The following is a 25,560-nucleotide window of genomic DNA, read 5'->3' on the forward strand; positions in this document are numbered from 1 at the left end:
TAGCCAGTAAGGCCCATTCCTTCCAAGGAAACTGGGATGGTTTTAAAATGTGAAAGTGAAATTCCTTCTTTCCTTTCGATGTCTCTTTAAAAGTCAACCCATTTTTATCCTTCACAAAACTGGTCAGCATTTTTGTGAGAGCAAAACAGTCACACGCTGATTAGATGCTAACCATTTATTCAAAGAGGTTGTTAGTCTACTTGGATTCTGTTAAAAACGGCTGAAAGAGCACAAAACAAATGCGGCCGGTATGCTGGATGTGTCTATGCATGAATTCTCCCCGTTGAAGGTTTCGAAAAGGGTAAGCAGTGTCTCTATTTGTGCTGCTTTACAAGTATACCGTGCAAAACTGACAAGTCAATGGCAGCGGCTAATGGGCCTTTCCACTGGGCAAGCAACAGTGCAGACACCAGCTGCAAGAGCCACCGACCACTCAGCCAATCGAAGTACCATATTTACTCGCATAATGATCGCACCACTGAAGTTTGTCGGCAAAATATGACTTTTTTTAATTTCCCGCGCAATGAACGCAACCTGAACTTGACGCAGCAGTATCTGGTATATATGTGCTAAGTCTAGCTAATGATGATTGTGCTTACCTCTGTTTTTTCCCCTTTCAAAGCGGAAATGGCTACATTATTGCCGCAGACTTGCCAATATTAGCGATATCGGCAAGCATGCGTTCAATATTGATGAGGAAGAAACTTTCACCAAATGCCCATAATGTGCTCACAAGACAAAGAAAAAAATGCGCTCAGCTTGCTGCGTCGGCCCCCATGTCTGTTTTGATGTCCCGCACTGTGACAGCGGCAGCCACTTTTAATAGGTCGCCCTGTTGTCACCTCGCAGCAAACTCGTTCCGACGCGTTTCGCAATCCATGAAAACACTGCATTTTGCGTCACTTTGCAAAGCAGCTGGCGGCGGCGTGTGGAAGTTTATTATGTTTTATTTATTATTTTCATTATGTTCATGAGACCTGCCGTAAAAGTTTTGACCCGCAACTTGCTCGCCTTTTCTCTGCTCAAAAGTTTTTTCGCGAAAAATTTACCCCACAATGAACGCACCCCTAAATTTGCATCATTTTTTTTTTTGAAAAAAGGTGAGATTATTATGCGAGTAAATACGGTAGTAAGGCACATTGTATGTTGCGGGAGCGCCTTTTAAAGCCGTCACTCATAACGCTACCTCGGTCAGAACTTCTCGTGTCATTTGCCAGCAGAACGCACTTTGCACTAAAGCTATGTTTCTTGCAAAAGCATCAGTGGCTCTTGACCTATGCTGATACTGTATTTGCAAAACTAACGTGCATCCTTTTTTGCTAAAATTAGCCTTAAAATCTGTGTGCGTGTTACAATCAAGCTCAAAGTCGATATCAGCTTCAAAGCAGCCAGCAGCGCGTTGCCACAGACACAAACTTCTCCCAAAACTAAATTGTAACAGGGTTCGTACAGGCTTCAAAAGCAAAAATTCAAGGGTTTTCAAGGACTTTCAAGGACCAGAAAACACATTTTCAAGGTTCCCATTTAATGTTTTATCTGGGATTATTTATAACCTTTCCAACACAATGCAGAAGTTTTTTATTGCATAATACCTAAGCACATTAGTGCACATTTAGATAGGTGCTAACAGGTTCGTAAATGCTCCCCCAGCTTTATTTTTTTTATTTCATGGCTGGTATTTACAGGTTTTTCTTTTTTCTTTGTGTTTTTCTGAGGCTGTTTGATTTCAAAACTTAGTTCATGTTGCCTCCATCTTCTGTTTTGTCAGCAAGAGCATCAGCTGGAGCAAGTGTTGCTTCAAGGCAGGATGAACTATGTGCACATCCACCATTTGTACGTAAAAGCAAACGTAGATGGAGCATATGAGGCACAGACTAGATAGAAGATGTAAGATAAAGAACAGAAGCTGGCTTTCACTGGATTGTATCATGATATGGATTGGATTGACAAGTGCCTGATCCCAATGTTGCCTTGTAATAATGAAAATCCACCAAACTTGTAATTTCACGCAATACACTGAAACTTGATTGTTACAATGTTTCTTTACATTTGTTAACACCTAAAATCCATGACAAACACTTTAAATTCTTGTGAAAAGGTAGGGCCATTGATTCCCTTCGGAAAAATCAAGGGTATTCAAGGACCATTTAGAAATTCCAGGACTTTCCAGGCCTTGAAATTGACACTTCTAAATTCAAGGGTTTTCAAGGTTTTCAAGGACCTGTGCGAACCCTGTGTAAACCTGCGCGGTACAAGCATAGAGAAGTAATTTTTTGCAGAATTTTCCTACGTAAACCTACTATTGCGTTGCAATCGGGAGAGCATTAGAATCGTGCAAATACGGTACCCTTGAAAAAAAAAAAAAAAATCGCAGTGAAAGGTGGATTCTAGCAAATGGCTCATGTCTACTGACCCAATCCCAGACTACATGGTGATGCGATTTGTGCAGAAACTGTGATCTTTCTAGCACATCTGATCACAATACGCGATTCTCCGTATTTTCATGACACCACGTTGCCTCTTAAAGAGCAGCAGATCGTTTGAGCAACTTCAAACGGCACTTCAGGCAGAATAAACGCACTTTGGCGTCGAGACACTGCTTGAGCTGCAGCATGTAAGCATACTGCTCCGGGTAGATGTAGTCATAGGGGAAGAACACCGGCAGGCCGTCCACGTCGATCCTGCGAAAGAAACGGTGGGGAAACATTACAACGGCAATTCTGGACGGCTGCAAACGCTACTTTATTCCCAGAATCACGCTGTACAAGACAGGGAACGTCATTCACAAGATGTTCAGCAAACTTTTTATCATTTCCTGTTATTTTTTTTCTAGAATTAAACCTCGAAATGAGCCAACCGCGGGTTTGGAAAGTCTATCTACTGCGCCGAGGACTCGGGAAACCGCTGCAAGAACTACACGAGTGATAGCTGACAAGCTTTGCGGGGCACACCACCAATAGCTGGGACAACACTCTGCACAACAGAAGGGTTGCTGCATAGTGGGCTCATGTTAACGTGCCGACAGATCGTAGCCTGTGTAAAGTCAAATGCTGCACGGCTCGAAGGCTTTTCATTGAAAAGCATGGTACTCGCGTACTTCATTTTGAAGCTCCAGGCTTCGGAACGCCAAGCTTGTGTTTGAAGACGTCGTAGCGTCACACGGCGGACTGGCAGCACGAATCATCCATCGCAAAGAGCAAGTTATACGGTTTCTTCGCAAAGATTGCCACTCAGGGAGCGTGTTTGCGCGTACGGCATGAAGAGCAGTGCGTTCATGAGTGCGCAAAGAAAGCGCTCGCGGAAACGTGTTTGTGCAGACCGTGACGTCACAAACTGTTAATAAACGCAACAAAAAAATTTAATTAGAAATAAAAAAAGCAAATTTGTGTTGTATATCAAACACCGTCTAGATTTTAGCGCCTTTTTAGCGATTTGGCAAAAACGTTAACCACCCTTTTAATGTATTGACGTTTAATGTCACATGACAGTTATAGGTGACGTCACGTGGTAGCGCCAAGTTTGACGCTTTGAAAGAGCAGCTAGCCTTTGCGTTGGCTTTTTTGCACGGCAACAACGCTGTGCAAAGAAGACTCGTTTGGTTACTAATAGAAAACATTTTTTGCACGCATTCATACAGTACTTAAATAAACTGCCCCCTCGATTTCAACTTTTGTTACGGTAGTCTCCTGTCGCGGAACTTCAAAAGCCTGAGTTCTCCCTTATTTGAAATCGGTTCTACGTATTTTTGTTAGTATTTTGGTCAAGAAAATTTGGCTTACATGGGCAAGGAAAATCTCAACAAGTTGGGGAATATAAACTCTCATGCAAAAAATTTGTAGCGATGCAAGGATTGGTTATTACTGAGAATTATTTGAAATTTTTTTTTTCCATTACTTGTGCATAAATGGAAAATTTTACCTGCACTAATACTTGAACTAACTAACATTTGAGAGGGATCCTCCAAGGTCAAATACGCTTCTGCAAAGGAAGAAGTGGAGGGCTCCTGAAATGCAACCTGATGATGTGCACAAATGAGACTGAACGAGTATGTGTTGCTAGAGTGGCTGCTCTGGATAGGTATTGGCTGCAGGTTCTAACCCTGTGACCACTTAAAAAACTTAATTTAAATGTACCGAGGGCCACACCAGGTTACACTTATGACAAGGCAGGCATAGAAATAGTAGAGCAGAGTCATGACTGAAATCATATAGAGTTAAAGCAGTAAATCACACTAAAATTAGCATCGGCCAGTGGTCTTTCCCTTGTCCTTGTTTGTGCTTCACTAGTAATTACATCTTATTATAGTAAAATCACAGTAGATGCAAGTTTGGTAGTGGGGATGTGTTTGTTGTACGTCTGCAACTCTTTCAGGAAAGCTGATGTTTCCTACTTTAAAGGGTGAGAGAGAGAGATAATAACTTTAATGGAGACCAGCGATGTCAGCCGAGCCATCGGGCTGGCTTGCTACGCTAAATGAGAGAAGAAAAACAAAACGAAAAAAAAACAGAGAAAAAAAAACGTGAAGACATAAAGATGTCATTTGATGCGGCCAAAATTTTCATTCACAAAACTTTGTCCAGTTCTGTGCCCCGAAGAAACTCCAAAAGAGCTTTGATTGCACGTACAGCCTGACTGGGACCCGACCATGGACCCAAAACAGCCCTCAGCTCAAGTCCCGCACCAAGCTGCCTGCACAAAGATACGAGTTTCTGTCTGTGCACGGTGTACTGTCACTACAGTGTGCCTAGGTATGGCCCTCTGTGTGGCACGGCTTGCCAGCAAAGGCTGTCTCTATGGCAACAATAGACACAAAATACAGAAGTCACAACTAGTGGCCTTCACTCAAGATAGTGGAACAAGTAAACTCTCGCCAAGCAAAAAATCAAAGCACAGGGAATGGACAAAAAAAGAAGACGAGTGTTCTGTGCACTGAAAATTCTAATTCCTTTTAAATTTAAGTAGTGTGTAACATAGCTGGAAGTTCGTTTTCGGAAAATCAAATAGCCATTTGAAACACGGAATAAGACGAACAGTAGAAATAGAAGTGGACAACGTCATGTGGCAAAGAATTAAATGGATGCGATTCCTCATTCCAGGAGTATCGGTGATGACGTGGCGGTCTCTGCCGTGGAGACCAGTAGTTGCTGATGTCCAGGTAGCTAGGCGCCTTGGCCAGGCTAACCTCATCAGTATCATTAAAGACTATTCTCTCTCTCAGTCCTTGGATCACACACTAAAGAAAAAAAAAAGGGGGGGGGGGGGGGGAGGGGGACAGAGCGGCATCATCCGTTAGTTTTGCTGTCCCACCAACAGTGGAACACACTTAACGACACCAGCATAACAAAACCACGAAAAGGTGAAGTGATTTCATTGCGTCCCCTGGCTTGCCACAGATTTCAAACAGAACGTCCCTACAGCCTACACATTCCACGAAAGGGCGACCTCCCTTTGTGCAGCCACTGCGCAGGGCCCCTTCTTCTTTCGGGGATAAACATAGCTCAGTCTTACTTGGTACCCAGAGTGCAGGGGTGTAGAGGACATGTATTACCCTCATGTCAATACCCCTTCATACGAGCTACCTTCAGCCTTACTCCTAGCTGTTATACGCGCAGAGAATTATTCATTCTCTTCGCTCTCAAAATATGCTTTTGTGCAATTCGCGTTGCGCTGCTGAGCACGAGGTCGCGGATTCGATTCCCGGCCACGGCGGCTGCTTTTCTGATGGAGGCTAAAAGCAAAAACGCCCGTGTGTACGAGATTTCGGCGCACGTTAAAGATCCCCAGGTGGTCAAAATTATTCCGGAGTCCTCCACTACGGCGCGCCTCATCGCCAGCATTGCGTCGGTGCGTTAAACTGTACAATCAATCAATCAATCAAGCTTTTGTGCAATTCTCTTGTACTATAAGATTGTGACACGATTTGCCGAGTGCACCTGCAGCACTAGCTGGCTGCCAGCTTTTCGCCTAGCCAGTACACATAATTTCTACGCACTCTCGTCAGTGCCAGGACTCCACCAGCCCTGTTGAATCATTACACACTACCTCAGAGCTCCGAGCTTCAGGAAAGGATTGTGGTGCGCTGCGAGATCTGTTGATTCACGGCACAACAAAATATATGTGGAGTACGCGAGAGATAAACGCCAGCTTCAAGAGGGTATTTCTGAACAAACCAAACAGCATTGTAAGCAAACCCAACTACGAAAGACGTAATGTTTCGCTAGTTTAGTTATGCAACCTCGTCATGTTTGTCAAAAGCCCCGTTCCTGTTCAAGCTATAGTAATTACCTGGCATGCGTTGGAGTGCAGGGGCCTTTTGGACGTGATATAAATTAGCAATGTCAAGGTAAATTAGCTGCTGCCGTATGCCATTTTTGGCGTACAGCTTTCTAGAAAAGACAAATACCCGTACCAAGGTGATTTAGAACGAATTTAACATGTGCTGCATGCAGAACATCGGGTACCTCGATAAGATGAACCAAACCCAACTGTAGAGAAAGCCGCAACCTCAGGAGTGCTGAACACTAAGAAAATAAAGTTTATGTAAACATGATGTAACATTCGTTGAATGAAGTTTAGTTCTCAGATAGGATAATGATTTCTCATCGTATAAGCGCACTATGATTGCGCAGACTTGGACTGTTCCTACCTTGACAAAAAATTGAATGAGGCAACAAGTGACGTGGTTCTTGCACATGTCACGACACTTTAGCAATTCCCCCAGCATCAATTTAGCTTAAAGGAGTACTGACACGAAATTTCAAAGCTGTGATAACTATGTAAAACGCTTCCTTTTTATCAGGAGATATCTCCCAGCAAGTTTCAACAGCAACAGTTCAGCGAAACATATTTAAAATCCATTTTAATCTTCGCCCGCACGAGAAAGCCCAGAGCGGGCCGACATGACATCATGTGCTACTTGGCCCGAACTGCCGACGTCGGGGCTCCCGTGACAAAGCCGACGCGCTGGCTGTGGTTGGCGCGCGCTGCTCGGGCGTGTGTACACGTCATGGTTTTGGGACTGACGTCATGCTGCCCGGGCCTGTGGGGACGGCGAAAACCTTGGCCGGTCTGGGCGCGCGCGTGCGCTCGCTTGCGCGCGCTTCCACAGAGGCAGCGATGCGGCAAGAATGGTGACGTCATGTGATACATCCTGTTATGGCGGCCGCTCCGCGTTTTTCAGTCGAAACCGAAACTGGCACGAATAAACGACGCCGTAAATGAATGTTTACGCTGCGCTCGACCGTCTAATCTGTCATTCTATGATTAGTGGGCTGGTAGGCACGCATGGCAGCGAAAAAAACGTAACACGAAAATTTCGTGTCAGTACTCCTTTAAATATTACACAAACATTGGCTCGCTGCAGACAGACAATGTTCTGAGGCAACCCTGCGAACGAGCAAGCAAAGGACGCTTGGAAAGAAACACGAGCATGCCGAGATTCGCAGCATCGCTTGCACATCTGGTCCGGCAGCTGATCGGTGCGGCTTCAGGAATTCTCGCGTTCCCGCCTCGCCGAGTTGGCCGAGGCAAGCCGGCAAGCATGGAGCCGGCAAGCCAGAAAAGTGACGTCACCTGGAGCTGTCACGTGACATTATGATTTCAGAGTTCCAAATGGTGGCGAAAATGCTCTCCCCACCCAGACCAACCAGAACATTTTCACATCGGTCCCAAAACCCGTGACGTGATACACACACCAGAGCAGCGTGTGCCAACTGCAGCGAGGACGTTGGCCATGTCACAGGAGCCCTCACGTCGGCAGTTTGAGGCCAGAGGAGCAGATGGTGTCATATGCTGATGCCGATTGCAAAAGAGTATCCGTTTTGAGCTTTCTCAAGTGCCCAAAGATTGAAATGCATTTAAAATCTGTTATGCTGAATGGTTACTTTTGAAACTTGCTGGGAGATATCTCCACGTAAAACGGAAGCCTTTTATATAGTTATCTCAGCTTTGAAATTTCATGCCAGCACTCCTTTAAGTCTTTCCATATCAAGTCTTGAGAGTAGAAATTGATATTCGCACCCATTAACAACTAAGCTGTCGATCTAAGAGCTTTGACCTTTGTATGTCATTTTGGCTTTTATTCATTCATCGTAAAGTTGTTTCTTTCAATCAAAGCCGTGTATTTGAACTGGTCTCCCTTTAAGAATATCATTTTTCAGACACGAGTGATTTGTTTATAACAGACAAGGCAGCTCCCCTATCAATTCATGCCCTGATGTCATGGCCATTAACTTTTAAAGTTACCTACGAAAAGATTTATTGTGGTAAGGTAGACAGCCTACATTTTTGTCATCGGGTGGAACTGAACACCCTCACTTATTTTTTTTTTTTTTCGGGTTGCTTAGGCAACACTATGTACTTCGACTTGACACGCCCATCCGGGGTAATATTGTCACTGTAGGGGGACGTAAGGTTAATGATGCCATGCCCTCTGTACGAATTTCTTTGTGTACCTTATGGCACTTCAGAAGTTCCATACCTCTGTGACGCTTCTGCAGTTTCGAAACTGAAACTTTACGTACCTTACTTTGACTTTTACGAGATAGTGGATGGATAACTTCAAACTATATATTTGAACATGCTCGCTATTTATGATGTAGAAGCATGGAAGGTCCCGCGTGCAGTTTCTTACCTTGGGATAGTATACCTACATTATGTAATCGCACATCATTGTGTTTTTGAAATAAACTCTGAAACTTTGTTTGTCGAGCATACCTCATGTTACTTTCTACCGCAACGAAAACAAGCCAGGTACACATGCAGTCAAAAGCAAAGCGAAGGCGGACGGTGGTCCGGCGTAGTATGGTGGCGGGAAATTTGAATTGCACTGGGTGGTAGCAGTGAGCGGATAACGGCGCTACAGCTCATTATGGCAAATCACTGCTCTCCACTTCTGACCGCTTGCACATTGAGTGGAACGGCTTTAATTTTTTTACAAGGTGGATGAAAGAATAGCTATTGCAGCTTTCGTCTGCATCTAGGAGGACCAACAGCTAAATAAGGTTACGCAGTCCGATACAGAGCCTAACAGCGCACTAACATTCGCTTGTGACGTCATGGCAGACGTCACAAAACACGATTTGGCAGGGGAACCAAAATTTTAACTTCAGTTGATTACTTTCTTAGTGAATAAAGCATCGTTTGCTAGCAGACAAGCGGTGGGGGCACTATAACACACTGAATCTTTCGAATGAAACAAACTCGTAATTTGTCTGCACGGCCCTTTAAGGTTGTAGGAGTAGATTTCGCGAGGCCTTCCTTCGTACTATCACAAAGGGGCAACTCCGAACGCTACGCTGCTCTCTTGACGTGCGCCGTATCACATGCGTTCCACTTAGAAAATTTCTTTGATGACATCAGACGCCTTCCTGCTCAGCTTTTGGTGATTTGTTGGTCGGAAGGGTTCACCTCGGGTCACGGCGAAAGGGGTATTTGGGGAGGGGAATCCGCTGGGCTGGGACAGTGCGGGCGATTGGCGCGTTAATGTCACTCTCTGGTGAGCAGGAAATGCAGCTTGCGGAGCGGCACAACAGATGACGCGTCAAGCGCGCTGCCATAGCTAACATGTTCTTCTTCGGACGCGACGCACAAAAATCGTAATAGTATTGCTACGTGGCACAGGACATGAACCATGAGATGCGGATGATGTATTTTACACTATTTACATGGCGGCTATCGCCGAGCTCGCACCGGCTGTGCGTCAGCCAATTCCTCGTTGTCGTCTATGGTGGGACATCGGGGACTGTCCACTTGTTCGTAACAATATCATCGAATATCTTGTGAAAATTGCCAGATTTCTTTCTGTAAAATAGATAAATAGCAGTGCTAGACATTTTAGCTGCAGTTATTAATAAATACTGCCCTAGTTACAAGCCGTACAGTGTTTAAAACGAAGCACCCGAAGGAATCCCGGAGCAGACTACGTCTGCCCACGCCGCCTTTTCACCACGAGTGGTTCACTCTTGCCGCTCACCCCTCTCGCGGGCTTCTCAGCTTTGCGTGTGCTTTTCATGCTGCAGAGTAAGGTGGGGAAGTTAGGACAGTCTAAATATGAGCTAATGGCATAGAGGATAAGAACCATATTTCCATGAAACTATAATCATATACCTAGCTTCTCAAACACGTTTTTTTATTGTAGGCTTTGCATTCTAAAAAAAATCAAAGCAGCTTCGTCTAACGACAACGATGTTTGGAACACGAAGATTTCTTCCGCCGCAAACCGAATGCAATGAAAGTTCAGTCGCACGAAAGATTTGTAAGCATCGTCTGCCCATGATGGCAGCTGGCTATGCACTGATTGACCTTGAACCGGCGAGCCTTTTCGGAAAGCATGCCGCGCGCGTTTTCCCTTTGGCACTTTGCGACAGAGGGCGCGTCGGTGCCGTGCCCGGTTAGTGCCCGGCGCCGTGACTTTACCGCGCCGCCGGAGCAAGCCCTGTTGTGCCTCCTTAATAATTTTTGCTTTGTGCCTCGTGTTTTGAACTCGGACAAAGCCTGAACTTTCGCGAAGGCTTCCTTAACTTGAAGCATGTATGCTGAATGCTCTCCAACGAAGAAGTTGCCGCACACTTTGGAAATGCAGGAATCAGCAGAAAATTCATAGTTCCTGGTTAGTGGAGGTGTCTGATTAGCAAGCATTCAGAAAGGTATTGGGATGAGCCAAACTTGGGCTTGAATAACCAGCTACGGTGCTCACTGAGGTAGGAGCAGTTAGAACTCACGGCCTCCTACTTTCATCAAAGCGGACACCTGTACACTCTGACTTCTGTTCTCCTCCTTGGTCGCAGACTCATGCATATATGCCGTGCTAGAACAGACTCGGAAAAGGCCCTAGTCACCCTTGTGTGCCACAGATGCCATGTGGCAATGCTGTTAAGGAGATTTTAAGTGCAGAGCACTTTAGGGGATCGCCTTGTCGTCGTAGCTCGCTCGCTGGACCCAAGTAGAGCCACACGGCGTTCCGTCGTAACGGCTGTCGTCGCGGCGTTGCCCAGAGGCTTCGAAAGCCAAGCGGTTTATATAGTGATAAGCGTTTGAAACTCGTGGACCGCTGGCGCTTGTCATACATCTCCCCATTGCTTAGCACAAAGAAAACTGTAGGTAATTTTGAGGCAAAATATACGTAATTAATCACCAGTGCCCGTGTTCATTTAGTTGGAAACGCTCGTTGGGTTGGTTTTTACGATAGTAAGCGAAAAAAAGTGGCAGTGCAACGCCGGCACGCACGGGAGGAAAAGCAAGCGTAAAAAGAACACAACTCGGCGCAGTTTCAGACGGGGGGCGCGCGAGCACTGCGAAGGCGGGAAATTTGAATTGCATTGGGTGGTAGCAGTGAGCAGATAACGGCGCTACAGCCCATTATGGCAAATCACTGCTCTCCACTTCCGACAGCTTTCACATTGAGTGGAACGGCTTTAATTTTTTTACAAGGTGGATGGAAGAATAGCTACTGAAGCCATTGAAGTCTGCCTACTTTGCAAGGAAGAAAACAGTCAGCAAAGTTGGAGTAAGAGGCGAGGTACTAAATTACCAGCTGACACCCCACAAAATGTGGAAGCTACCTAGAGTTCAGGAGGCCTACAAAAGCACTGATCATTTTATTTCTTCTCGTGAGACTAATTGTTACAGAATGGACTTGGTAACAATCAGAGCCACACAGAGATGGCTTTACGTTTTCGAAATTCCGGCCTCCCCATTTTTCCGTGCCCTGGAATGTGTAAAAAAAAAAAAACGTTGTCATACTCCTTTGGAGCATGTTACCATTGTCGGAAAGAACCATTCTCATGCTTCACCGCTTTCAAGCTCGCTGTCACTGCAGTCCAGCACTGAGCACCTGACCTGGACAACATGCAAATAAATGCTTTTCTTGTTGTTTTGGTTCCCTGACTAGCTTAATTTCTCGGTTCCTGCTACATAAGCTCGCTCAACAAGACGTAAACTGGTGCTAATTATCCAGTGAAGTTTATTTTTTCCACTTACTAAACGTATCAAACATGGAAGCAAATCCCATTGAGAAATGGGGGAGAAGCCATGACAGCTGCCTCCTTTATTTTTTTCATTATAGTTTGCATTCACTTCAATACATTTTGCGAACATCAGTGGGAAGCTGGCATCAGTTTGGCTAACATGTTTTTCCGTTCTCCGAATGTGTTCTAGCCGTCTTAAATTTGTCTGTACAAGGAGCACAAGCAACAAGCACCGAACATCAACTGTTGCTCACAAACAGAAGGCACAATTGCAGTGGGATATTATTACATAACAGACAATATCACATTGCGATTGTGTCCTCCAAATCCATGCACTGTCATTGTTTCCCATGTCCAAATGCATGCACTTTGTGTATGTCTATTAGTATTACATAACAGACATACAAATATAGACATACACACAGTGCATGCATTTGCAGGTCCATAAATGGTGAAATATCGCAAACCCTTTTCAACAAGCTTGTGTTTCTTGTTCCGGTCTGGAGAGCTGCAGCTTATGTTCAACTCTATAAGCTAGTGGGCCAGCCCTGGCCACAAACCACTCGTGACCAACACAAGGTGCCACTGCCTGCCACTGTGCGCACCCACAAGCCCACTTTCTGCACTAGCGAGGGGCAATTGTCAGCCAGCTTTTGAGGCCACGATGTGACAATGAAGGAGAAAATTTTCGCTCGGAGCCAGGTTTTACTCCATGATAAAATCAAACATAATTGGCCCTCTTCCGGAGCCCCCAAACTCTTGGCATGCTCGGTGCGTCGCAACAATCGCCACAGAGACCTTGCCCTCCTCAAGTCACACTGGGCGAGTGTCCACACACCCGTGGTGGTGCGCCTTCTCCTCGTGCTTCTTTTGTTGGTAGCGGTAAACGAAGGCCTCGGGGCAGAAGCGGCAGTGGAAGACCCTCTCCCCCGTGTGGCTGCGCACGTGGTTGTCCAGCGTGGTCTGCTGGGCGAAGGCCATGGGGCACAGGTGGCACTTGTAGGGCCTCTCGCCCCCGTGGACGCGCAGGTGGCCGACCAGGTTGTTCCTCTGTGTGAAGGCCTTGCCGCAGTGGCTGCACTGGTAGGGGCGCTGGCCTGTGTGGATGCGCAGGTGGGTCACCAGGTCCTTCTTCTCCACAAAGGCCTTTCCGCAGTGGCTGCACTGGTGGGGGCGCTGGCCTGTGTGGATGCGCAGGTGGCGGACCAGGTTGCTCTTCTCCACAAAGGCCTTGCCGCAGTGGCCGCACTGGTGGGGGCGCTGGCCCGTGTGGATGTGCTCGTGCCTCTTCAGATGGCTCGGCCATAATGCTACGTAGCTGCACCACTGACACTGCAGCTGCCTCTGGTCACCCACGGAGGGAGAAGGGGGGGAGGAAGGGCCTGCAATGCGGAGGGAGAGAGGGGAAACACTGAGAGCCCCTCCTGCAGCCAACACAGAGGCAGTGCACTAGCAGCGAGGCAGAAGGGGAAAGGAGAAAGATCAAACATGGTGAACAGGGAGCATCTCCGTTGGTGCCAAATGAGCTGCCCTGATGAGCCTTGGCACTGCCCCGCAACGGAGACAAGCCCTCCGCTTCCTTGATGGCTCGGAGGTCTGTCGCTCAAGGGGCTTCAGAAGCTTCAAAATCACAGCTGGTTCAGGGATGGCACATCTGGGGCTTTCGCACTAACGAGACCTCCTGTGACAGCGCACTTTGGCAAGATTCCCTTTGCCTGCGGGTGCAAGCCTGCCACTTCCTGCACACACCCAGCGCCACCTACCTGCTCACTTCGAATACGCCTTCACTTTTTGAGAGCAACTGCTAGAAGCGTGCTGCTGTACTGCACGCTTCCAGGGGATAGAATTGCAGGTTTTTAAATGCACAGCCTGGCTTTGAGCAGCAGCAGAGCCAAGGGTTTTGAAATACTCATGATGTTTCTCAACTGTTGTTCTCTTGGCTCAATCCTATGCCTTGCCTTCATAAATACAGGTGGTGTGGTATCCTTTAGGTCAGTTTAACAACGGGACGCCGCACATCAACATGGTCCATTAACGCTCTGCAACGCACGGGAAGTGCCTGGCTTGTGCCTCTCTCGAAATGAAATATCGACACGCTTTGCCCTGAAAAATGCTAAGCTCACACCTACCCAGAAATTTTATTAATTCTCGTTTTGTTTTGTTTTTAACCCGCATTGCTGGGGTCGCAGAACCATCAGCCACTAAACAGACGCCCAATATGACCAGCCCCTTTTTAAGCGGTTCCCATCGCCTCATGACGGCTGTTTCTGCCCCAGACTGCATGCCGTACTTCCACGGACACACATCCTATTAAAAAAAAGAAAACACAGTTGCGAAGACTTAGAACCGACGGCGTGTGGTGCAGCCGAAAGAACCACAGTTGCTGCATTGCTACTGCTAGGCTGATCAGCTCGGCACTGTTCACCATGTTCGGTGTCGATAATACGCACAGCTATCAGGTAATCTGACAGACTGAGATGACAGTGAGTAGCAGGAAAGAAAAAGAAAAAACAGCTGTCGCCTACCTGCACACTGCTTCTCAACAGGAAATCATATGCAGTAGGATTAGGTTAAAACAGTCATGGTTCTCTATCTGCTACCCCTCAGAGTTGCCTCTTACAAGAGGCAATACATGCTTTAACAGCAACATGAGAAAAAAGGGAAAAAAACAAGCAACGACGCGTCTCTGTACTATGATGGAAATTGTGGTTTGGTTAATGATCCAACAGTTTAAAACCTGAGTAGAAATATTGTAATCAATTGGTTACAGGTTGACTTGACTGCTTTTTAGAAAGCACTGCGCAATGCAAGAGAGGTGAGCCTGCAATGATGACCAAAGAAAGTCCACATGAAATCACCGCCACACACAACCTGGCATGTTCAGTCGGTATTTCTTGCCCTCACGTGACTTCTAACAATGAGGAGGTCACCTATTTGGGGCCAATGTACATTGGAATAAACATAGGAATATATTCTTCAGGTGACACATAGTCAAGATGGGCACGTGCTTTTCTCCACGCATCATCATGCCATAGCATGCAGGCTTAATTTCCTTGCAAAAATTATAACTTTCACCAGCACACAATCTTCCCAACGAAGTAAGTGTATACGAGTACCAAGGGAACAACACGATAAGCCACGTACACTTGGGAAACAGAAGAAATGTAGGTGCCAGGTGTCACTTTAAACCAGCCTGTTCCACCGTAAACTTCAACGTGGCAATTTTTACGGTATAGTGTGCATGTTCATGGATGACAGACACAGAGGCTTGGCAGGCTCCCATAGTGGCAGCTTACACTTCCACAAACAAGAATAGTGCATGAGCTGAGGTTTACTAAACAAAAACGGAACAAATTTTTATGCTAACGGAAGCGGCGTCGACCCCCAAATTTACTTCTTATAGATTGCTCACTTCAGGATCTGTGTGTTTATGCATGAGGTAGCAGCACAGCTGAGATGTCTTTTGGAGAGGCAAGCCAGCTGAAGTTCAATGCATTTGAGTCATTGCGTATGTGACGCAGATGTCACATAACATGAAGATATGAAGGTGGAAATGGAGGACGTGAGAAATCTCTTAAGTGGGGGGTGGGGGGAACAACTGAGCAACGATGACACTGTGTCTGGGAGGCAGCTATCCAGAGCCACATTGCCTCCATTTCTTTTTTTCAGGCATTTCATTTGTGAAAAGAAAGCACTTGCAATCATCGAGGTACTTCTTTGGTAATTTACAGTACATAGAATATTAAAAGCCAGCTAGAAACATTCACGGAATGAAAGGACAAGACTAAGCGATGAATGGTGGCTTTGCGTGTCTTTCATACAATATGGTGTCGCATGGCAGAGCAATTGGCAACAGTTCTTTGCGAGGCTAAGCCAGCCTCAGCAAACAGCACTGACTGCTACTACTGCCACTACACAGGTACACAACGATGCCAACAGCCCTTGAAGTTTATTTTTCCATTAGGTGAATGTGTCAAGGAGATGGAAGCAAACCATACTGAGAAGGAGGGGGGGGGACGTGACTTTTGATGTATACAACCAGTGCTTGGTATCACTAACAAGACCCCCCCCCCCCCCAACCATCCTCCTCTTTTTTTCCCTTATGGTAATACTGGCTTCTGCAATTCATTTGCGAAAGGATAGAAACAAACTTCAGTGGGTAGGTACTTGGCTGTCAGTTCGCGTCTCTGTGTTTCTTTATTTCTCAATGTTTCTAGCTGCCCCTTCATATTATCTTTACGAGAAGCACGCGGCCAAGCAGTGGACATCAGCTTGTGTCTACTAAATGAAGGCACCATCACGGCGGGGTCATGTCTACAGAGTTCACTCACTCTCCGAATGTTTCTAGCTGCCCCTTAAAAGTATCTGTACAAGCAGCACACAGGTCCAGCACTGGACGTCACCTGCTGCTTACCGACAGAAGGCAGCATCATGGTGGGAAATTACACGAGCGATGTATGCATGCACTGCATGCATATCAACAATTCCCACCACCTCGCCTGTTTCCTTCTGCGGAACGGTGGTGTGTGTTCACGTAGGTAATATGTGCTAGTGGGCCAGCACCCATCATGAGATGCTCGAGACCAACACAGGACGCCACTGTCTGCCACAGTTCCCACCCACAGTCACACTTCCCGCACTGGCACGGAGCAATGGTCACTTGGCTGGAGAGGCGACGATGTTACGACAAACGTGGAAATCTGAGCTCCCCACCTCTTGGCGTGCTACACAACCCTTCTCTTTAACGACCAGCAAGAAAGGGCTCACTTCCCTCTGACCTCGTTGGAGTGAGTGTCTGCGCGCGCACACACGGCTGGGTTCTTCCCGTCCCGCGGCACTACTGGCGATCGCTGTGCTCCTTCTCCTCGTGCTTCTTCTGCTGGGGGCGGTACTTGAAGGCCTGGGGGCAGAAGCGGCAGCGGAAGGGCCGCTCCCCCGTGTGGCTGAGCAAGTGGGTGTCCAGGCTGGCATTGTGGGCGAAAGCCGCAGGGCACAGGCTGCACCGGTAGGGACGCTCGCCCGTGTGCGTGCGCCGGTGAACGTCCAGGTGGTCTTTCCGCACGAAGGCCTTGCCGCAGTGGCTGCACTGGTAGGGGCGCTCGCCCGTGTGCGTGCGCCTGTGGCTCTCCAGCTTGCTCAAGGCCGGCGTCATGTAGCTGCACTGCGGACAGCTGAACATCCGACGAACTGGCGGGAGGCCGCCCCTGCGGCCTCCTGGGAAAGGAAGCGAGGAGGAGCCTGCAACAGGAAGGGAGCGGGAAACACTGAGAGCCTTTCCTTTGGCAAATGAGGCAGCAGCGCATCAACAGCGAGGCGGAAGAACCAACACAGCAAAGGAGGCAGCATTGCTGATGGTGCCAAACAAGCAGCTCTGCTAGGCCTAACAAGCACAGACATTGCCTAGCAACACACCGGAGCCCTCGTCTTTCTTGCTGGCTTGGCAGTCTTTCGCTGAGGAGGATTTGAAAATTCCAAAATCATGGTTCTTTTTTCTTTTTTTTGGAGAACGGCACATCTAGTGCTAGCACTAAACTTATTCCAATATCACTCCTTCCGCTGAAAGCTGCAAACTTCACGCCTACCCAAAAATTCTGCAGGTTTTCTTGCCACACCACGGGTGTCCCAAAATGCAACCTTTGCCAAGTGGCCATTCAATTCGACAGGCTCTTTCTAAGCAAGTTCACATCACCTCATTGAGCTGTTCCTGCCTCAACCTCCATTGCCAACTTCTGCGTACAACACTTGTCAAACAACAACAACAAAAAACAGCTTAGAAGACTTGGAAACAGCAGTAGTGATGTAACCGAAGCCAGCATGGCTGCTCTACTAGTTCCACTAGACTGAGAATCTCGGCAGTGTCCACCAAGTTTGGCGTAGATAACATGTCCAGCCATCAGGTTATCCGACAGCCTGAGATGACAGCGAGTAGCAGGAAAGAAAAACAAAACCTGTCACCTCCCTGTGCACTGCTTTTTGACTGCAAAGCATGCAACACAATCAAGTTAAAACAGTCATTTTTGCACCATGATCGCAACTGCGGTTAGATTAGTAACACAAATGTTTACAACCTGAAAAATGAATACCATATTCATTCAATTATAGGTTGACTGCAATTTTTCGAAGGTACACAGACAGCAAAAAAGTCAGCCCGCTGTCATGACCAAAGAAAGTGAGCCCACAGTTGCAACTAAGAGCGGCCAGCATGAACTTGTTACCTCACAACCTGCATATTCAGATGGTATTTTACTTTTGCACAGCTGTTAGCAATGACGAATGGCCTACTTGAGGGCGATGTATATTTGAATAACACGGCATACATTAGCTAGGGCACACTCCTTCTTTCACACATGGTCATGCCGTAGCATGTAAGCATAATTTCCTTGCTGCTGCAAAAGAGACAACTTTCAACAGCGCACAATCTTCCCACCGAAGTAAGTGTAAACAGTTGTCGTGGGAACAACACATGGTACATAACGTGAAAAACTCGGAAGAGAATACATGTGCCTGATGTCACTTTTGAACCAGCCCGTTCCACAGTGAACCTCAATGTGTGCAATTTCCCAGTTTTGTGTGCACATCCATGCATGTCAGATGGGGAGGCTTAGCATGTTCCAAGCATGACAGCTCGCGCTTCCATAAACCAGAACGATGCGAGATCACAGCTTTACTATAAAAATGCAACAATGCCGGAAGAAGCTCGATAGAAACACAAATTTACTCCTTCAAGAGTGATTGATTGATCGATTATAAGGCTTAAGGCGCCGACGGTACACAGACCACGAAGTGCACCGTAGTGGAGTGCTCCAGATTAATTTTGACCACTTGGGAATCTTTAACATGAGCCGAAATCTCGAACACACCAACGTTTTCGCTTTTGCATGTACTTGCATGTGTATGATTGCTGACCCCCCACAATTTCCACCCCCTTGCTTGCTTCTTTTTGCAGAACGGTGGTGTGTGTTCAAGAAGGCACAATGCACAATGTGCTAGTGGGCCAGCACCCATCATGAGACGCTTGAGACCAACACAGGACACCACTGTCTGCTACAGTTCCCACCCGCAGTCACACTTTTCACACTAGCACGGAGCAACGGTCACTTGTCTGGTGAGGTGACAATGTCATGACAAATGTGAAAATCTTCGCTCAGGGTAAGACGTCGTCGTAGGAAGAAGCCGGCTCTCTCTCTCTGAGCTCGGCACCTGTTGGCGTGCTACACAACCCTTCTCTTTAATGGCCAGCAAGAAAGGACTCACTTCCCTCTGACCTTACTGGAGCGACTGTTTGCACGCACACACATGGCTGGGTCCTTCCCGTCCCGCTGCACTACTGGCGGTCGCTGTGCTCCTTCTCCTCGTGCTTTTTCTGCTGGAGGCGGTACTTGAAGGCCTGGGGGCAGAAGCAGCAGCGGAAGGGCCGCTCCCCCGTGTGGCTGCGCAAGTGGGTGTCCAGACTGGTATTGTGGGCGAAGGCCGCCGGGCACAGGCGGCACTGGTAGGGACGCTCGCCCGTGTGCGTGCGCCGGTGAACGTCCAGGTGGTCCTTCCGCACGAAGGCCCTGCTGCAGTGGCTGCACTGGTAGGGGCGCTCGCCCGTGTGCGTGCGCAGGTGCTGGACCAGGTAGGTCCTCCGCACGAAGGCCTTGCCACAGTGGCTGCACTGGTAGGGGCGTTCGCCCGTGTGCGTGCGCCTGTGGCTCTCCAGCTTGCTCAAGGCCGGCGTCATGTAGCTGCACTGTGGACAGCTGAACATCCGACAAACTGGCGAGAGGCCACCCATGCGGCCTCCTGGGAAAGGGAGGGAGGAGGAGCCTGCAACAGGAAGGGAGCGGGAAACACTGAGAGCCTTTCCTTTGGCAAATGAGGCAGCAGCGCATCAACAGCAAAGCGGAAGAACCAACACAGAAGAGGAGGCAGCATCTCTGATGGTGCCAAACAAGCCGCTCTGCTAGGCCTAACGTGCACGGACATTGCCTAGCAACACACAGGATCCCTCACCTTTCTTGCTGGCTTGGCAGTCTTTCGCTCAGGAGGATTTAAATTTCTTTTTTGTTTTAGAGAACGCCACATCTAGTGCTAGCACTAAACTTATTCCGATATTACTCCTCCCGCTGAAAGCTGCAAAGTTCACGCCTACCCCAAAATTCTGCAGGTTTTCTTGCCACACCACGGGTGTCCCAAAATGCAACCTTCGCCAAGTGGCCATTCAATTCGACAGGCTCTTTCTGAGCAAGTTCACATCACCTCATTGAGCTGTTCCTGCCTCAACCTCTATTGCCGACTTCTGCGTACAACACTTGTCAAACAACAACAAAAAAACAGCTTAGAAGACTTGGAGACAACAGTTGTGACGTAACCGAAGCCAGCATGGCTGCTCTACTAGTTCCACTAGACTGAGAATCTTGGCAGTGTCCACCAAGTTTGGCGTAGATAACATGTCCAGCCATCAGGTTATCCGACAGCCTGAGATGACAGCGAGTAGCAGGAAAGAAAAACAAAACCAGTCACCTCCCTGTGCACTGCTTTTCGACTGCAAAGCATGCGACACAATGAAGTTAAAACAGTCATTTTTGCACCATGATCGCAACTGCTGTTTGATTATTAACACAAATGTTTACAACCTGAAAAATGAATACCATATTCACTCAGTTATAGGTTGACTGCAATTTTTCGAAGGTACACAGACAGCAAAGAAGTCAGCCCGCTGTCACGACCAAAGAAAGTGAGCCCACAGTTGCAACTAAGAGCGGCCAGCATGAACTTGTCACCCCACAACCTGGCATATTCAGATGGTATTTTACTTTTGCACAGCTGTTAGCAATAACGAATGGCCTACTTGAAGGCGATGTATATTTGAATAACAAAGGCATACATTACCGTATTTACCCGATTCTAGCGCGCACCTGATTTTCCTGGCAAAAAAAAACGGAAAAACTTGCACCTCCGATTCTAACACACGCGGGACTTTGTGACCCAGACAAAGGAATGCGAGAGAAACGGGCGATTTATTTCCCGAAGTAATCTCACTCATCTCACTCCTCGTCACTCTCCGCTGACCACAACATCTCGTCCTCGGTGACTTCAAGCGCGTTCGGGATGCCACACTTCTGAACGAACGTTCAACCATGGTCGATGGGATCGTGGCCCACACCTCGCACGCCCGTCCCGAGAGCTTCTCCAGAGGTGCACGCTTCAGCCAACCACTCGTTTTAAACATGTGGAAGCCGCTGCTGCCATTGCTGTTATCAAGCGCGCAAGTCAAACGATTTGACGATTTGTGTGAACGCCGATAGAAAAGCCTAAACGCCTAAGCTTGCTGCGTCCGTAAAATCGTTGCTAAAAGCTTTGGCGCCATCTTGAGATGGCGATGGCAACGGGTGGGACGAAAGTTCCACTGTTTTGGCAGTATTAGTTTTGTTTCCGATTCTAACACGCATGCGATTTTTCGGCCTATTTTATCGTACAAAAAGTACGCGTTAGAATCGGGTAAATACGGTAACTAGGGCACACTCCTCCTTTCACACTTGGCCACGCGGTAGCAAGTAGGCATAATTTCCTTGCTGCTGCAAAAGAGACAACTTTCAACAGCGCACAATCTTCCCACCGAAGTAAGTGTAAACAGTTGTCGTGGGAACAACATATGGTACATCACGTGAGAAACTCGGAAGAGACTGCATGTGCCTGATGTCACTTTTGAACCAGCCCGTTCCACAGTGAACCTCAATGTGTGCAATTTCCCAGTTTTGTGTGCACATTTATGCATGTCAGACAGGGAGGCTTGGCAGGTTCCAAGCACGACAGCTCACGCCTCTATAAACCAGAACGATGCGAGATCACAGCTTCACTATAAAAATGCAACAATGCCGGAAGAAGCTCGATAGACACACAAATTTACTCCTTCAAGAGTGATTGATTGATTGATTGATTATGAGGCGAAAGGCGCCGACGCTACACAGACGACGAGGTGCGCCGTAGTGGAGTGCTCCAGATTAATTTTTACCACTTGGGGATCTTTAACATGAGCTGAAATCTCGAACACACCAAAGTTTTCGTTTTTCGCCTCTATCAGAAAAGTGACCGCCGGGGCCGGGAATCGAACCTGGGTCCTTAAGCTCAGCAGCACAGTGCCTTAGCCACCGAGTTCAAGAGTACTCGCTTAAGCAACTGCACATTTTTGCAAATAATGAAACGGCGCAGCTCAGACATCTTTTGGAGAAGCAACCCGGCTGAAGTTCAGTGCATTCAAGTCATTGCACTTGTGATGCAGACATTGTGTAACATGACGATATGGAGATGTAAATGAAATCTTTGGGTAGGAAACAACTGTTCACAGCAATGACTGCCCTGTGTATAGGAGGCAGCTACAAGGAGCTACTTCGCCTCCTTTACTCTTTTCAGGCATTTCACTCGTGAAAAGAAAACACTCGCGGCCATTCAGTTTCTTGTTTGGTAATTCATCGTAGATAGAATTTTAAAAGTGAACTAGAAACATCCAGGGAGTGAATGAACAAGACAAAGCGTTGAGTGGTGGCTTCGCATGCCTCTGATATGATATGGTGTCACTTAGGCGGAGCAAGCGGCGACAGTTCTATGCAAGCATAAGCCTGCCTCAGCAAACAACACTGACTGCTATCACTACCCCTACACATAGACACAATGATGCCAACTGCCCAAGAAGCTTATTTTTGCCATTAAGTGAATGTATCAACAAGATGGAAGCAGACCGTACTGAAAATTGGGAGGGGGTGGAAGGAAACATGACTCTCGATGAATACAATCCGTGCTTGATAACACTATCATGCTACCCAGCCCTCCTTCTCTTTCTTTTTTTCATTATGGTCGGACTTGTTCCTGCAACACATTTGCTAAATGTAGACCCAAACTTGAGTGGGCAGTCGGCCATCACTTTATTAGTACTCCGCATTTATTTACTTTCGCGATTTTACTAGCTGCTCCGGGAAGAGCAACAGACATCACCTGCTGTCTCCGAACAGAAGGCACTATCACAGTGGTAAATTATGTGAGCAGCATGCATGCGTATTCTGCTCATGCGTATGTGTTTGCACGTGTAAGAACAGCGACGCATTGTGAGTGCCCCTTTCCAAGAGGACTCTCGCGCCTGTGGATGCGCAGGCGGTCAACCACGCTGTTCTTCTGCACGAACGCCATGCCGCAGTGGCTGCACTGGAAGGAGTGTTTCCTAAGCATGTGCACCAGTGCTTTTGCCGACTGCCCGAGCTTGGAGTTCCATAGCCGCGCTGCTGACAGCGCAACAGCCAACAATCCGGGGGAGGGCCGTGCTGCACCCTGTGGCCTTTTGGAGAAAGGGAAGGACCTGCAGCAGGAAGGGAAGTATTGAGAGCCCTTCCAGCTGACGGACAGTGTGGCCGTTTTTTTCTCAACGGCAGGTGAGTTTATAAAGGGGCCATGATGAAAAAATACAAGTTGGTTTCATTCAAAACATGTCTATGCCAAAATTTTGATCTCCCACTCAATCGTGTGTTTTGTTACATCAGCAATGACGTGTTTAGGGAAAGTGCCTGTTTTGTGACGTCATCAGTGATGTATTTAGGCAAAGTGCCTAAACCAAAGGTTAGTAAATTGACTAAGGCTGCTAGAAATGACAAAACATCTTTTGCTTCTTTTTTTTACCGTGTGCCTTCATGGATGGTGCGATAACACTGCTTGATGACCGCTGTATGCATTTGTTTCTAACCTGACTCGTACCTGGCTTGTTTTTGTTACCGTTCACAGTAATCAACCGTAACAAATTGGGTATGCTCGACAAATAGATTCACATAAGTGGCGACCCTTTAAGCTATGGGACATTAGATAGACTCCCAGATGGTATATACGTAGCTACAATGGCAAACACTGGACAAATTACTGCCACAATATAAGATTAGGTATCATATCAAGGAAAAACTGTTTCACGGACGAAGCGCATTCTCCGTACATCACCCAAAAGCGTCATCTAAACATGTCCACTTAGATGGCTGAGCACACCAGACTATAGCAAGATGACAACCTCCGCATCACCAGGTGGGAAATGAAGGTCACTGAACAAGGATGACTAACAATGGGAAACAACAGAGCAGTTCGCAACAAATCAGCGACCAGCTCAAGCACTAATGAAGACTGCAACAATGGCATAAGCAGCATTCAACGTTGAAACCAAATGTTGCTGGAACCGTCACTTGTAACCCAGCAACTACGTTTCTAGCACGGCCTTCTTTTTGGGTTGAACGACTGACAGTCTTTGTTAGCAAAAGGTATGGCTAAGCTCAGACACTTGGTAGAACTAGACGCGACTATGGGGAAGAGACGATTTGACTGCTTGGTTGTGCATAATAAACTCAAAGTTCATGGCCACGTCAGAATGCAGACGGTAAGCCTCTTCAGCCCTGCCGCCTCGTCCCAGTAGCTCAGGAGCTCGCTGACTCTCGACACTGATGCCTGCAAATACGAAGAACGACATACCAGGCCGCTTCAGTTTTGCGAAGTCACAAAGCTTATTTACAAGCGGCTGTGTGGGCAAAGGGTGCATTCACGACGCCTCTAATTCAAAACTGTAACAAGCAGCTCGACGCCGGATTTGCGTTGCGCGCTTCAGTCTCTCGGAGCTTGATTGCCAACTGATTCATCGCGACACCCGATGGGATAGCCCGGTTACGGAGAGCACGGTAGGTTTTGCGCGCTGCTAGCTCGGAAATGACGCTGGAGGGATCGCCAGTAACAGGTCACAACAGATAGGTCATTCATTGCTCTTGTTTCGATCTTACCAGCAGCTCGCTGCTGGCAGTTCCGTTTGCGCAATCAGGTTGAGAAGTGCGTATTTCGCAATCCAGGCGTTAAAAATGAAACGTGTTCGACTTTTCCTAATTAAGACTCATTGTTAGGCAAGAGGTAAAAACGCTTGCGGCAAAAACAACGCATGCGAGTCACGGCGATTTGAATGGTTATTAAAGGGTGTCAGCCCCACTCTACTAGCGTGAGCACCAACGTGCAATATAAAGGACGCGAAACTAATAAATTCTTTGGGCTCACCGACACCTGGGCAAAACACTTACAAACAACGTTGACAAGTGCATCATACGCCTGTCATTTTTGCGTTACCGGATGAGCAGAACGTTCGCCACGTACACCGCCGCGAGCGAAAACGACTAAATCGGTACGCGCGCAGAACTCCGTCAAACCGCTCTCCGCTATCTTCGTCGTTTTGTCGTTCTTGGTGAGCCAATGAAACATGGCTAAGTGAAACATCCATGGCAGGCGGCGGCCGGGTAAGAGCCGCGTTATGCTCACAGTGTGCACGCTTCTCCACTGCTAAGCAGCGCGAGCACACGAATTTTTTTTCCCCTGGGTACTTGACCCGCGATTGGGAGGTAGTCGTCACTCTGTAATAGTACGGAACTCTACAACATGTCAAACACTGTCAAAATGATCCAGCGACATGTCCAGCGAGATCAAAACAAAACAAACGACTGGACGCCGCCATCGTTGATGCCATCGTGATACGTCTTTTCTAATTAAAAATACTGATCAAAGGCTAGCTCGGTATAATATCTTATGCTCTCTGTTTAGAACACATTTACAC

General features: G+C 47.4%; 2 protein-coding genes across 2 annotated transcripts in view; both read right to left on the bottom strand.

The window, feature by feature from the left end:
• Positions 1–3,310, bottom strand: part of Xpd (general transcription and DNA repair factor IIH helicase subunit Xpd) — a 71,740-nt gene extending 68,430 nt beyond the window's left edge. Inside the window, exons 1-2 of the mRNA XM_077707101.1 lie at positions 3,098–3,310; positions 2,582–2,681 (exon numbers count right to left, since the gene is read on the bottom strand). Coding sequence (XP_077563227.1) covers positions 2,582–2,681; positions 3,098–3,102 — 105 coding nt within the window. The 5' untranslated portion in view covers positions 3,103–3,310. The remainder of the gene's footprint in view (positions 1–2,581; positions 2,682–3,097) is intronic.
• A 7,960-nt stretch (positions 3,311–11,270) lies between these two features.
• Positions 11,271–25,412, bottom strand: LOC144179820 (uncharacterized). Its single transcript, XM_077708252.1, has 3 exons — positions 19,295–25,412; positions 16,812–17,263; positions 11,271–13,348 (listed from the first exon to the last, which is right to left on the bottom strand). The coding sequence occupies exons 1-3, from the start codon at positions 19,741–19,743 to the stop codon at positions 12,780–12,782; spliced, it is 1,470 nt and encodes a 489-aa protein (XP_077564378.1). The 5' UTR covers positions 19,744–25,412; the 3' UTR covers positions 11,271–12,779.
• Between the last annotated feature and the right edge of the window lie 148 nt (positions 25,413–25,560).

The sequence above is a fragment of the Haemaphysalis longicornis genome, unplaced genomic scaffold, assembly GCF_048455015.1.
Source record: "Haemaphysalis longicornis isolate Haplotype H1 unplaced genomic scaffold, Haemaphysalis longicornis Haplotype H1 scaffold_4, whole genome shotgun sequence".
Classification (NCBI taxonomy): Eukaryota; Metazoa; Arthropoda; class Arachnida; order Ixodida; family Ixodidae; genus Haemaphysalis; species Haemaphysalis longicornis.

Coding starts and splice junctions, on each gene's coding strand:
- LOC144179820 (XM_077708252.1), bottom strand. CDS start 19,743: ATGGGTGGCCTCTCGCCAGTTTGTCGGATGTTCAGCTGTCCACAGTGC. Junction 17,264..19,294: donor AAGGAGCACAGCGACCGCCA/GTAGTGCAGCGG, acceptor CTGTTGATGCGC/TGCTGCCTCATTTGCCAAAG. Junction 13,349..16,811: donor GGAGAAGGAGCACAGCGATC/GCCAGTAGTGCC, acceptor TCCGCATTGCAG/GCCCTTCCTCCCCCCCTTCT.